We start from the raw sequence: 11,719 nt of genomic DNA on the forward strand, positions 1-11,719 counted from the left end.
TGGACTCTTCTACCAATAATTTAGTGACTTTGGGCCAATTGGCGGGACTGATATCCCACTCGCCATCGTCTTCGCTGAAGATAATCTTCCGTATTAGGCAGACTAATAAAAGGAAGACAGTCGCACGCTGAAGACACTCCGCGTTCGTGTGACACTGAATCCACGACGCGTCTGCGCGGTACGCAAGCTCGGGGGCGTCAGTGTAGAATTGCACGACATGCCAACAGCTCCCAAGGGTATGTCAGATTCGGAGCAAATGCAGCAATCAGGTTCGTTCAACTGTACTTCATTCAAGCCTCGGCCCTCGAACTTGAAGTGAGGACAGTGGCCCCTGTAACTTGTTTGCTCAGTCACCTTATTGCAGAATCGAGGAAGCGAACTGTTTCAGATCTGGGTGGCGAGTCTGATAACAGTGGCTCCATGGCGAGTTCTCGAAAGGTAGCCAAGAGTGAGCCTGTGACAGCTGTTGTGTGTAAAATCCCATCTGATGCACTATTCCAGTACACCCATTCTTCACCAAACCTAGCGCCAGTAGCTCTACGGCGTCCTCATTCCAATGGCTGAAACCTGCTCTAGGCCCGAAGCGCACGTGTCTGCACGGAATCAATCTGATACCACCAAGCACATCGAAAGTAGCTGCATTCGATCTTGATGGAACAGTGATCAAGTCAAATCACAAAAATCGAAGCAAGGAAGCCGCGTTGCACTGGGAGTGGTGGAGAGCTAGTGTGCCAGTAAAGTTGGAGGAATTACATCAAGAAGGGTATGTCCAAAGTATGCCAAGCCAGGTCACGACTCAATCCTCGCAGATACTCAATCATATTGATATCCAATCAAGCATTAAAACAACATCATCTGGAGGACTGGAAGAAGAAGATTCCCCTCATCTCCGCTGCTGTAAGCCTTGCTGTCTCCTTCCTTCATCCGTTCCTTCATAGACGAGAACAGCTTCCCAGCGTACCTTTCCGAATATACGCTGCGTCTGCCAAAGATGGCTTCCGCAAGCCTATGCCAGGGATGTGGGATGAGCTCGAACATATTTTTGCAGAAGACGGTGTTCAGATAGGTGAGTACCATAGGAATAGTAGGATGCATTGCGAGTGTCTTATGCGCATCACTTTCAGATAATAAGGCTTCATTCTTTGTTGGAGATGCTGCGGGTCGTACTAACGACTTTGCATCAACTGACAGGAAATGGGCGATTAATATTGGTATTCCATTCTACACCCCAGAAGTGAGAATCAATCGCTCGAAGGTGTTTATGTCATGTTGAAACCTTCTAGGAATATTTTCTCCAATTGCCCTCAGCGCCATATACCCTTCCCGGATTCCGCGTTTCTGGTCTCCCTAAGTGTTCGCTGGTTTCTTGGATAATTTAAAAAATGAAGTTGACTCGTGAAGCAGTACCGTTACTTGAACCCCCTACGGCACAAATCATTCCTGATGCTGCAGGGACTGAGCTAGTGGTATTTTCGGGCTTTCCATGCCTCGGAAAATCGACCTTTTTTCGGAGGCATTTTGCGCCTGCTGGGTACACCCACATCAACCAAGATACATTAGGCAGTCGTTCCAAATGCATTAAAGCAGCTGAAGTAGCACTCAAATCCGGTACAAGCTGTGTAGTTGGTGAGTACGCGTAGTTCTTGTATGAACTGACCAAACACATGACGGTCCGGCAGACAATACCAATAGAGATATTGCAACTAGAAAGCATTATTTGGATCTTGCAAAGAAACTTCAAATTCCTGTGCGGTAAATATTTTTGCCTACTTACGCCTACAGGAACATAACGTTTTGCATCAGATGTATTGAGTTCGTTGGTTCAATGGATCTGGCATGGCACAACAACCTCTACCGCGCATATGTTCATCCTTCAATAGAGGTGAATGTAAGATACCTCACGATCTCTTGCCCAAATCTAACCTCAGTGACGATTAGTCGAGACGCGACATCATACCATACATTGCCTTCATAGGCTTCAAGAACCACTACGAGGAGCCCCAACTGACGGAGGGCTTTTCAGAAATAATAAAGGTCAATTGGATGTTCGAAGGCTCCGAAGAAGAACGAAAGAGGTGGAGTATGTGGCTTCAGATTGACGGGAAATGAAAGTCCCGCACATTATTAGTGATATTTGAGCTTGAGAATCTTCTAGCTACGGAAGGGTGCAGTGTCATGCTCGTTGTGCACTGACTCCATATTATTGCCTCAAAGTAACAAGTTGCGAAATGCATGCTCATTCTAGTCCTCTTGTTGTGCAAGTCCACTAAGATTCTTCGTTGCGCTTCATGGTGGCAACGTTATTATACATGAAATTAACACCCGAATGTAAACAACTTACTGGACAAGCGTACCCAAGATGTCGAGTGCATCGATTCTGGTATTATCGTGGTCAGATTCGACGAGGATCTGTTCGGTATGCCGTAAGGGTAAGGTCGAAATCCTCACACAGTGGTGATGATGGTCAGGACTCAGGACTCACATGAAGCGAGTTCACATGGTTGAACTTTGTGGGATGAAGTGTAATCAACTTGGTTGTCGTTGCATCTTTCGAGACTTGATCCGCCTTTAACTCGATGACCTGGGTATCCTCCGAGTCCTCGAAATTGGTGAAGTCGATAGCGGAGCAGTTGATACGAAGCCTGAGTTTCTCCGGTCCTCGATCCTGCGCCTGAATGACCAGTGATCGTACACGAACTGCCTGGTTAAACTGCGACGACCTGCGTCAATGCTGCCTAGATCAATGTGATGCGAATAGTACAAACCTCGATGTTCAATAGCAACTCTGCATCTGCATCGCTGTCAAGGTATGCAGGCGATGTGTTTCGTGCTTTCGAGGAAAGTATGGACTGCAATGTGTGTTCGTCTTGCTCATTCAAGCATTGTGCTTTGGCAATGTGCTCCAGAAGGGAAACCTTGATATCTAGCGAATCAGCGACGGACTGGGGCGCAAATGAAGTTATTCTCAACATCTTGCATGCCACTGTTTGAAGATACCATAGTGATAGTGATGAAAATAAATGACGAGAGCGTCGATAGTGACAAGTACTGTTTCTGAACGTTGGAAGGCCAGTGTGGCACATGTCATGGATTCCCTCATACTTAGTAACATAGCTGGGCTGCAAAACATTGACAACAGGTACAAGATCAATATCCAGAGTACTAGTGTTCAAGTGATCAGTTGATAGAAGCCATTGATAATAATTAAGAAAGGGCAGCCATCAGGAAAAAGGATAAACTCGATAGCGAAATTGATAGCAATCATTCCAGGGTTACTAGCAAATAACACATTCGTCTTTGGCTTGCTGTCGCGTCGGACGTCCAACGTTGGAGCGCTTATTGCCCATACGCTTCATCTCCGTCAGTCGGTTCATGGCTCGTTTGTTCCCTTGCGCTATACAGAACATTGAGCCAAAAACAATGCGCAGATAATAAAACACTTGTACACACCTGCTGCTCTCATATACCACCTCTTGGCGAACTCGATATCCTGCTTGATTCCGATCCCCACCTCGGCATAGTACCCCACAGCATACTCCGCTTTACTCAAGCCCTTGTTGGCAGCTTTACGTGCCCACAGATACGCTTCAGAATCGCTCTGCTTTAACACGCCCTCACTTCCTGTCAGATACCATCCACTGAGAGCCAGCTCAGCCTCGGAATCCCCTTTCTCTGCTGCCTTGGTGTACCACGCTATCGATCGCCTAGGATCAACAGGACATGTCAGTGTGCCGTACTCGTAGCATTGTCCAAGCTTGTACTGGGATTGCGTATAACCTAGGCGTGCTGCTTGTTCATATAGTGACTTGGCATACGCGGGGTCGTGAATAACCAATTGTGAGTTGGGCATTTCGTGAAGCATGGCGAGTTCGTGAAGTGCATGTGGATTTTCCTCGTCGGCTTGCTCTGCAGCCCGTTTCAACCAGTTAATAGCTTCTCTTGGGTTCTTCTGCTCTCCCAAAGACCCAAGTAGAAGAACCATGCCCAACTTGTACATCGCGGCAGTGTCACCCAGTGATGCTGCTTTCCGATAGAACGCAGAAGCCCGCTGCGGGTCCCGTCGCGTGCCTGCTCCAATCTCATTACAGACAGCGACGCGGTATGAAGCTGCTGCGTGATTCTGTTTTGCGGCTTGTAGGTACAAGTGATACGCGCGCTCATGGTCCACTTGAAGACCCAGAGATCCTGTCCCGAAACAATTGGCTAGGAAGAACTGTGCATCATCATAAGCTTCTTTCTGCTCCGCTAATCGACGGATGGTCTTGAGAGATTCTTGGAGGAGCAAGTCACGATACTTCTTTACAGCTCTCTGGTCCTTCACGTCCGCTCTTATCTTCTTAGCAGCATCTATAAGATATTTTGCATATAAGAAGTGAGCCTCAGGGTCCGGATCAGCCTTAATACGCTGCCGGTACTGGTCGATATATTCCTTCGTGAATGGAGGAGCTGTAAGATCAACTGCCTTCGTTTTCTTGGTGCGTGGATCAACTGATGTGGAGGCAGAGCGTTGTAACGATGAGGGTCGAAGCTCAAACTCAGGATCATCTAGTCCTTGGGGTACTGACGGGTTAGGTGGGCCGCCGTAGGGCAACATCCCCGCACTACCGCCATAGGGTCCTGAACCGGGGGGAGCGAGATAGGGTGTGGATTGGCTTACAGGAAGGGATGCTTGGCTTCCGCACGCAGGACCGGCAGGATAAACCGGCATGTGGTGCTGTGGTGGCGGAGGGCCCATACCGAGGACGTCAGATGCGGCAGCATATAGGTAGTCATATTCGTTTTGATGAGAGGGACCTGGGTGTGTAGGACCTGGGCCAGGAGGGTAGTAGGCGGGAGGCAAACCTGCCTGTGCGCCCTGCCGCCCAACTTGAAACTGTCTCGGCGGATAGGGTGGGGGTTGAGAATAGGGTGCAACGGAACCTTCTGAGGAAGGGTATGGACTTTGCCCTTGGTTCTCGTAATTATGCATATCCACAAGATCTGTATCCACAGAGAGGTCACTATGGCGATCGTTGGAGTAAAGTGAGGCTTCATCGACTGTGTGCGAACGTTCGGCTGGATATCGAAGTCGTAGAGGGCGGGTAACATTCATGTTAGGCGCTGATGGCAACGTGCTCGCATATCGCGGCGGGTATGGACCGCGCTGACCGGGGGAGAGGGATTGCATTGACATGGAAGTTCCTGCACTGAGGAACAGGGTCAGAGCTGTATGACATTGCGCTTGTTCCCCGAGGTACGGGGTCGCTTAAGTGCATTGCATTCATGCTGTCTACGAGAGTTGAAGGATTAAAATTGGGCAGTGGTGGCACGTCGTCATATTCTGATCTTTGACTGTGGGAGGGCAGGGAAGGTACGGAGAGATTAGTGTGGCGTGTAAAGGCTTGAGACGACAAAACGATGAGCAACGATAGAATACAGAGCGCTTGAACATCACTAACCAGGGTTTGGAAGATGGTTGTTTGCACCATAGTGATTAGCAGCAGGGCCTTGTAGTGCGTGCTGTGCCGGTGCCCAGTTTTGTTGACCGTTCAGAGGTATTCCACTGTGATCCCAATATGCACTCTCAACGGGTAGGTGTTCTTGTGAGTCGTGTTCGGGCTGGTCATAGGCCAACGATGAGTCGGGGTCGGACATGATTAGCAGAGCAGAACAAGAAGCCGACAGACAACAGAGAAAAACCTGTCGAAACAAACGTCTCAGTAATTGACGAGCACTGAGCGCAATTGAAAGAAAACCTTGAAGACTATGAACCACGACGATGACAGAGACTACGCCGACCAGCAAAGGCAGGCGGCTGATGAGCCAGGATTGCCAGCAAGACTACAAGTTACCGTTAACGTTACCGAGGTTGTCCGAGTGGATTTCCCAGGGCAAATGAATCACACGTTCTACTAAAGACAACACGACACTCCTCAAAGATCAGGTATTGATAGAGCAATTGATCATGCAGGAAGGACAATAAGCTTCTAGCTAAGCAATCACCTCCATCGCTTGAGTTGTCTCCAGCGGCGAAGCGACATGAACTTCAGCCCCCTGTTCCTCTTCCTTCGTCACTTCTTCGCATCCTAGGGGCGCGTCTTCTATAGGCTTCATCTCGACATCTTGAGGAACACCTTCTGGCTTCGAAGACTCAGGTTTCCAAACCCACTTTTCCATCACCCGCTCTATCCGCTGTCTTTCTACCCCATTTTCAGTCTTCCTAACTTTGATCATCACATCTCTCGTTGTCTCCACAGTCGCCCGTTCCTCATGTTCCTGACCTTCAAACTCTTTATTCCACTCCGTCCATTCTCGTTCCCACATATCCGATGTCTTTGGGGGGTGAATATTCATGACCCGCTCGTCTGATTCCCGGGGAAGTTCATTGACCACATCCCATCCCTTGGGTTGGAAGTTCCTGAACTGTACACTCACAGCTGCACTAGTGGGCGACCGCTTCCGTTTGTGACCATTCACCATATTCTTCTTGACTAGGCACCCGATGTCCTCATCATCGCTCGTCGCTCCTGCTGCAAGCCGCACACGCCACCTCAGCTCACGAGCCATCGCTGGTGCGTCCTTCACGCGATCACTTGGGACGTTTTCCTTGGCTTCCCGTTTGGCTACCTCCGTCCCGCGTTCCATGGCTTGTGACTCCGACACGAGAAAATGGGCAAGAGCTTCAAGAGATTCCAGAACACGAGGAGGAAACTCTTCTTTCGATTTCAGGTCTCGCAAATATTTGTCGCCTACATACCAGCAGAGCCTAAACAATCGATGCTCAGAAAGCTTAACAGAAATGAAGAAAAATCTCACTTGACAAACAACGGAAACCTGAATTTTTTGGGCACATGCGTTGCTTTCTCAATGTCAATCACTTTCAGCTCTGTATCATGAGGGCCAATGTCAGTCTATGGTATGAAAAAGAGTAGCAAGAAGCCAACTCACGCGTTGCAATGTTGTAAGAGTGTAGGAAATTTCCGCCGAAGACTAGAGAATCTACTGGGGTGTGCTAAAGGAACAGCTGATCTTTCATAATCTTGGAGACGATAGCGGCGGCGGCGCTCACCACAGCATGTATCCACCCTGTTGGTATTATCATCGTGTTGCCTGCGTGAAGAGTGACCTTCACCACCTCGTCCACCATGTCACCTAGCCAGACATTGCTTTGCATCTCAGTCCCAGACCATCGTTCGTACGCTTGTAAATTGGCTGGCGTGGGACGTATGAAGTAGAATACCTGGGGTAAAAGCCCAACCTGTCAGAAGGACGGAGCATATAGTTCAGAGACCGACCTTGCATCCACGAAGTATATGATAATACACTGACGAGCCAGCAAAATCTACGTGCCAATCCTACGGCCGATTTTTGGAGCACCGTCACAACAAAAAATAATGCTCACTCACTGTCCACGCGGAAGCGACGCCCATGAGACAATACAGCTGCACCTTGGGGTATGCATGCCCCTTCCCTTTACGTGTACTTGGCCAGAACTTTTCAACCCAGTCCAATTCTCTCACAAGTCTTGGGGGTAACACTTGGTCTGCAAGTTTTGTCCCTGAAATTTCCAACGATATCACGTTACGGATCTTGTCTCGTTTGGAAGGTTCTGTATTATAGTACTCAGCCCAACGGCCTAACGTCCATCCAGGCGAGTTTGACTGTGAGGCAACATCTAAGCCACACATCAGCCACACATACACTCCGTGGACCAACACACTCACCAATGACTTCCACAGGTGTTTCGTGGCCAACTTCATCCGCGACGTCTTGAACCGAGAATTCGGGTGGAGGCATCTTCATTCTCAGTCCCTCCGGATTCTCCACTACAATTGGTTCATGCATCGCAGCTTCGTCGTTCTCCAACCATTCCAGGCCCACGTCGGCACCCTTCATTCTCCTGAAATTGTCGTCCTTGATTGGCTTGCTCTGGATGACTCGTAACCATCTACTCGGGTCGGATTCGACTCCTGCGTTGAGGTTCGCGTAGTCCAATTGTGTACGCTTCCGTGAGGACTTGCGTGCAGGAACCTTGAGCGTCATCACACGCGACGGCTTCTCTGCCATGCATGGCCCGCAGAACCTGTTTCATGGCATCCAGTATTAGATAAATCATACACAGTTGATTCATGTCTAGTGTGCACCATTTGTTAATCAACTCGAGGTCACTTCCGTTCTCTACGCATGCCCAATGGAACCAAATCTTGCAGGCATCACAGCGTATCCAGCTACTCTTTTCGCCCTGTACGCCTTCTCTGCATGATGGGCACACATCTTCATCTGGCTTAGTTGGTGTCGATTCCGCCTGCGTGGGCTCTGGTTCGTCCTCCATCGGTGTCAACGATGAACGTGATGAGCTTGGCGAGCGTTCTGGTGACTTTTGAGTTGCAGAACGTGTAATGCGACGTCGACTCCGAGCCATCCGTTGCTTATAATGTCAGAAAGTGTTTGCCAAAAAACTGAGCGGACGTCGATCGCAAGCCCCAACCCGAATGCTTGAATTTCAGGAGAAGTGATTATCTAATATTTCCTGCTTAGGCTTGCTACCAAAAATAACATTCAGACAGAGCTGATTAGCTAATTACCTTTTCTTGTTCACAGCACGTGGTAAAGTAGTTCGTTGCAGACTCTCGATATCATTCACACAAGAGACTGACGGGTCTCTTTGCCCTTTAATATTCAGCTATCATCTTAATTGCGTATGCTGCTTTCACATTTGTGCTCAAATACGTGTTTTCCCAACTGATATATTTAGTACAATTCCATCGTAGTTCTATTGACCGGCGCAGTAAGGTACAAACCACTCTATAAACAAGCCATCTTTCTTCCCTCATCGAGTTACTTCTCGCTAAGCTCAGCCACACCAGGCAGGATCTTCATGTTAATCAGCTAACTTGGTTCAGGGTGACGAGACTTTATGATTCTCACCTTGCCTTCCAACAGCTCCAAGCTAGCACCTCCGCCTGTGCTGACGTGATTTATCTTGTCCTCAGCGTTGTAGAGCGCTGCAACCGTTGCAGTATCACCACCACCGATGATGACAGTCGCGCCCTTCTGCGCAGCCTCGACGTTTGCATCGAGGAGAGCTTTCGAGCCCTCTGCAAAAGCAGGGAACTCAAACACACCAGGAGGACTATGGACATTAAGATAAAATATTGTTTCGTGAGTGTTTACACGTACCCGTTCCATAGGATGGTCTTGGCCTCGAGTACTGTCTGGCGATACAGCTCGCGGCTCTTCGGGCCAGCATCAAGGCCCATCCACCCACTAGGAATGCCTTCAGCAATAGTCGCAGTCCCGGTCTACGAGAACAGTCAACGCAAACAGCAGATCCGAGGCGAAATACACACATTCGCATTTTTATCGAACTTGTCAGCAGTGATGTAGTCGACGGGGAAAACCAGTTTCACATTGTTCTTCTTTGCCTTTTCGACAAGGGCTCTAACCTTTTCAGAACCGGCTTGGTCGAAAAGGGAGTCTCCAATCTTGGATAATGACGTGAGTGATCACACATTATCAAAATTTATCCGTATAACTCACGGACACCTCGTCCAATGTCTTTGCGAACGTGAAAGCCATGCCACCGCAGATAATAAGAGAGTTAACCTATTAAAGCAAGCGCAGAAAGCCCAAGCGATGAACGTCCGATTTGCGGCCGAGTAAAAAATCACACCACTCACCTTATCTAACATATTTTCAATCAGCTGAATCTTGTCGGAGACCTTAGCACCTCCAAGGATAGCGAGGAAAGGCCGGTCAGGATTCTCAAGAGCTTTTGCGAAGTACTCGAGCTCCTTCTTGACAAGGAAACCTGCGGCTCGTTGTGGCAATTTAACGCCGACCATACTCGAGTGAGCACGGTGAGCTGTGCCAAAGGCATCGTTGACGTAGACATCGCCTAGTCTTGTAAGGCCCTCCCTGAACTCTGCAACCTTGGCAGGGTCAGCCTTGATTTTCGTACCATCTTTGTTCTTGACAGAACCCTCCTCCTCAATATGGAAGCGGAGATTTTCGAGAAGGATGACAGAGCCAGATTCAGCAGCATTCACGGCCTTCTCAACCTCAGGGCCCACGCAGTCGGAAAGGAAGATTACGGGCTTTCCAAGATGCTTCTTGAGCTCGCCAGCGACTGGTTTGAGGGAATACTTCTCAACAACTTTGCCATCGGGGCGGCCGAGATGGGACATGAGGACAACGGTCTTCGCGCCTAGACAGATAGAAAGATTTGCTTTATGACAGCACTTCACATGCATACATAGTACTGACCATTGTCGAGAGCATATTTAATAGTGGGCAACGCTGCCACAATACGCTACAGCCCTTTTAGCAAGGGTATATGTGTAGTGGGAAGTGCTCACAGCAGGGTTAGTGATTTTGCCATCCTGCATGGGAACATTGAAGTCAACGCGGATGAGGACACGCTTGCCCTTGAGGTCGAGATCTGTGATAGAGAGCTTGTTCGAGAGAGACATGGTCGTCGTTAACTTTAGGATCAGTGGGGCGATGATGCGTTAGTGATTTAAATGTTTATGGTATCATTTATCTTATCAAGACATATAAGGCTCTGATTTCCCACATCATCGCTGGACTGACAGGACTGTCCGTGGACTTCTCTGGGTCAAATTCTCTCCGCGGCAGTACTATTACAGATTTCCCTCGGTCGCGTCTACTGTCGACCACAATGGCTGAGTCCTCCACAAACTCCCTTGGCCTTGATTTCAACAATCTTTCCATCAAAGAGACAGCAGAACATCCTCAGACCGATGCAGACGAATCACAGGCGCTAGAAAGTCAGCCAGCAGATGTGGAATCAAGGGATGTGAAGGAGAAGAAGAAGCCTTATGTGAACCCTGAGCGCGTCAACACGGGCGGAGCGCAGAGGGTATGCAATACCAAGATAGTATGATATGTCCTGCTAACCGGTTCATAGGAGAAACTCAGTGAAGAAGCGCTTGCTGAACGGATGCAGCGTATCAAGGAGCAGAATGAGAAGATCAAACAACGCAGAATTGTAAGTGGCACGTATATTCGCCACATAAATCAACCAACATTGCATGATTAGGACGTGCAAGCGGACGAAGACGCGTTCAAGAAGACTCAGGAAACCGACCGTGTGCGTCAAGCCTATCAGCGCAAAGTGCAGGATGGCGTTGACCGCACCCGCGAGCAGAATGCTCGGAGAAAATTGGACAAGATTCAGAATCGTGAATGGGACTCTGGGAAGCCCCCGGGTGATGGGAAAAAGGCGAGGCACCCTACTCCAGCTGATGGATCTGCAACAGTTCCAAATTCCTCGCCGTCTGTGCATAGGGGAGGGAGAGGTCGAGGAAGTGGCAGAGGAGGACCATCGAGAGGTCGCGGGCGCGGGCGCGGAGGACCATCTGTAGCTGGATTTGCTAGCCCGGCAAATGGCACTCAAGTTGCCGATACCTCTTCGTCCACCAACGAGGCTACCCCCGTCGCATCTGAGGAACCTGAGGCAGTTGGAATTGCTTCATGATCCAGGGCTATATTCTGTTTTGTATGGATACCATTTGATTTGGCTTATGGCTCAGATAACGATGACCTGTACGACTCGTACTTTTTGAAACCAGGGGCGTTGTTGACTTATTGTAACTCATGACCTATCCTCACCTGCATTTTTCTTAGCTGCCTTGTTAGCATTTACAATATGATGCTGTGTATAACATTTCCCTGACAATATCTCTCTGGACTTAATTTATGTCATGTCGTCATGTGA

The 11,719-nt window shown here is 48.9% G+C and overlaps 6 protein-coding genes across 6 annotated transcripts; 2 read left to right on the forward strand and 4 right to left on the reverse strand.

Moving 5' to 3' along the window:
* Positions 1-217: 217 nt before the first annotated feature.
* DFJ58DRAFT_734208 (polynucleotide kinase 3 phosphatase-domain-containing protein) lies at positions 218-2,109 on the forward strand (the record flags this gene model as incomplete). Its single annotated transcript, XM_041386447.1, has 11 exons — positions 218-236; positions 296-448; positions 502-763; positions 810-897; positions 949-1,066; positions 1,125-1,234; positions 1,284-1,353; positions 1,405-1,626; positions 1,680-1,752; positions 1,804-1,882; positions 1,939-2,109. 11 exons carry the CDS (start codon positions 218-220, stop codon positions 2,107-2,109), a joined length of 1,365 nt encoding a protein of 454 aa, XP_041237765.1.
* Positions 2,110-2,241: 132 nt separating this feature from the next.
* DFJ58DRAFT_668777 (PITH domain-containing protein) lies at positions 2,242-2,972 on the reverse strand (the record flags this gene model as incomplete). The annotated part of the gene is made up of 4 exons (XM_041382734.1): positions 2,242-2,284; positions 2,342-2,409; positions 2,483-2,710; positions 2,766-2,972. The coding sequence occupies 4 exons, from the start codon at positions 2,970-2,972 to the stop codon at positions 2,242-2,244; spliced, it is 546 nt and encodes a 181-aa protein (XP_041237766.1).
* Positions 2,973-3,080: 108 nt separating this feature from the next.
* Positions 3,081-5,855, reverse strand: DFJ58DRAFT_815306 (uncharacterized protein). The gene is made up of 5 exons (XM_041391695.1): positions 5,736-5,855; positions 5,439-5,679; positions 5,215-5,380; positions 3,451-5,186; positions 3,081-3,394 (listed from the first exon to the last, which is right to left on the reverse strand). The coding sequence occupies exons 2-5, from the start codon at positions 5,632-5,634 to the stop codon at positions 3,276-3,278; spliced, it is 2,217 nt and encodes a 738-aa protein (XP_041237767.1). The 5' UTR covers positions 5,635-5,679; positions 5,736-5,855; the 3' UTR covers positions 3,081-3,275.
* Positions 5,856-5,970: 115 nt separating this feature from the next.
* On the reverse strand, positions 5,971-8,478 carry DFJ58DRAFT_908263 (uncharacterized protein; the record flags this gene model as incomplete). The annotated part of the gene is made up of 9 exons (XM_041395100.1): positions 8,124-8,478; positions 7,704-8,062; positions 7,386-7,654; positions 7,275-7,334; positions 7,049-7,219; positions 6,928-6,991; positions 6,796-6,865; positions 6,415-6,745; positions 5,971-6,381 (listed from the first exon to the last, which is right to left on the reverse strand). The coding sequence occupies exons 1-9, from the start codon at positions 8,399-8,401 to the stop codon at positions 5,971-5,973; spliced, it is 2,013 nt and encodes a 670-aa protein (XP_041237768.1). The 5' UTR covers positions 8,402-8,478.
* A 216-nt stretch (positions 8,479-8,694) lies between these two features.
* DFJ58DRAFT_815308 (phosphoglycerate kinase) lies at positions 8,695-10,477 on the reverse strand. Its single transcript, XM_041391696.1, has 8 exons — positions 10,338-10,477; positions 10,246-10,291; positions 9,660-10,186; positions 9,520-9,585; positions 9,330-9,464; positions 9,160-9,281; positions 8,908-9,112; positions 8,695-8,853 (listed from the first exon to the last, which is right to left on the reverse strand). Exons 1-8 carry the CDS (start codon positions 10,449-10,451, stop codon positions 8,818-8,820), a joined length of 1,251 nt encoding a protein of 416 aa, XP_041237769.1. The 5' UTR covers positions 10,452-10,477; the 3' UTR covers positions 8,695-8,817.
* A 134-nt stretch (positions 10,478-10,611) lies between these two features.
* DFJ58DRAFT_137965 (uncharacterized protein) lies at positions 10,612-11,566 on the forward strand. Its single transcript, XM_041378833.1, has 3 exons — positions 10,612-10,861; positions 10,910-10,990; positions 11,042-11,566. Exons 1-3 carry the CDS (start codon positions 10,661-10,663, stop codon positions 11,477-11,479), a joined length of 720 nt encoding a protein of 239 aa, XP_041237770.1. The 5' UTR covers positions 10,612-10,660; the 3' UTR covers positions 11,480-11,566.
* Positions 11,567-11,719: the final 153 nt, after the last annotated feature.

Source organism: Suillus subalutaceus (assembly GCF_016647625.1).
Source record: "Suillus subalutaceus strain FC151 chromosome Unknown DFJ58scaffold_169, whole genome shotgun sequence".
NCBI classification, from domain to species: domain Eukaryota; kingdom Fungi; phylum Basidiomycota; class Agaricomycetes; order Boletales; family Suillaceae; genus Suillus; species Suillus subalutaceus.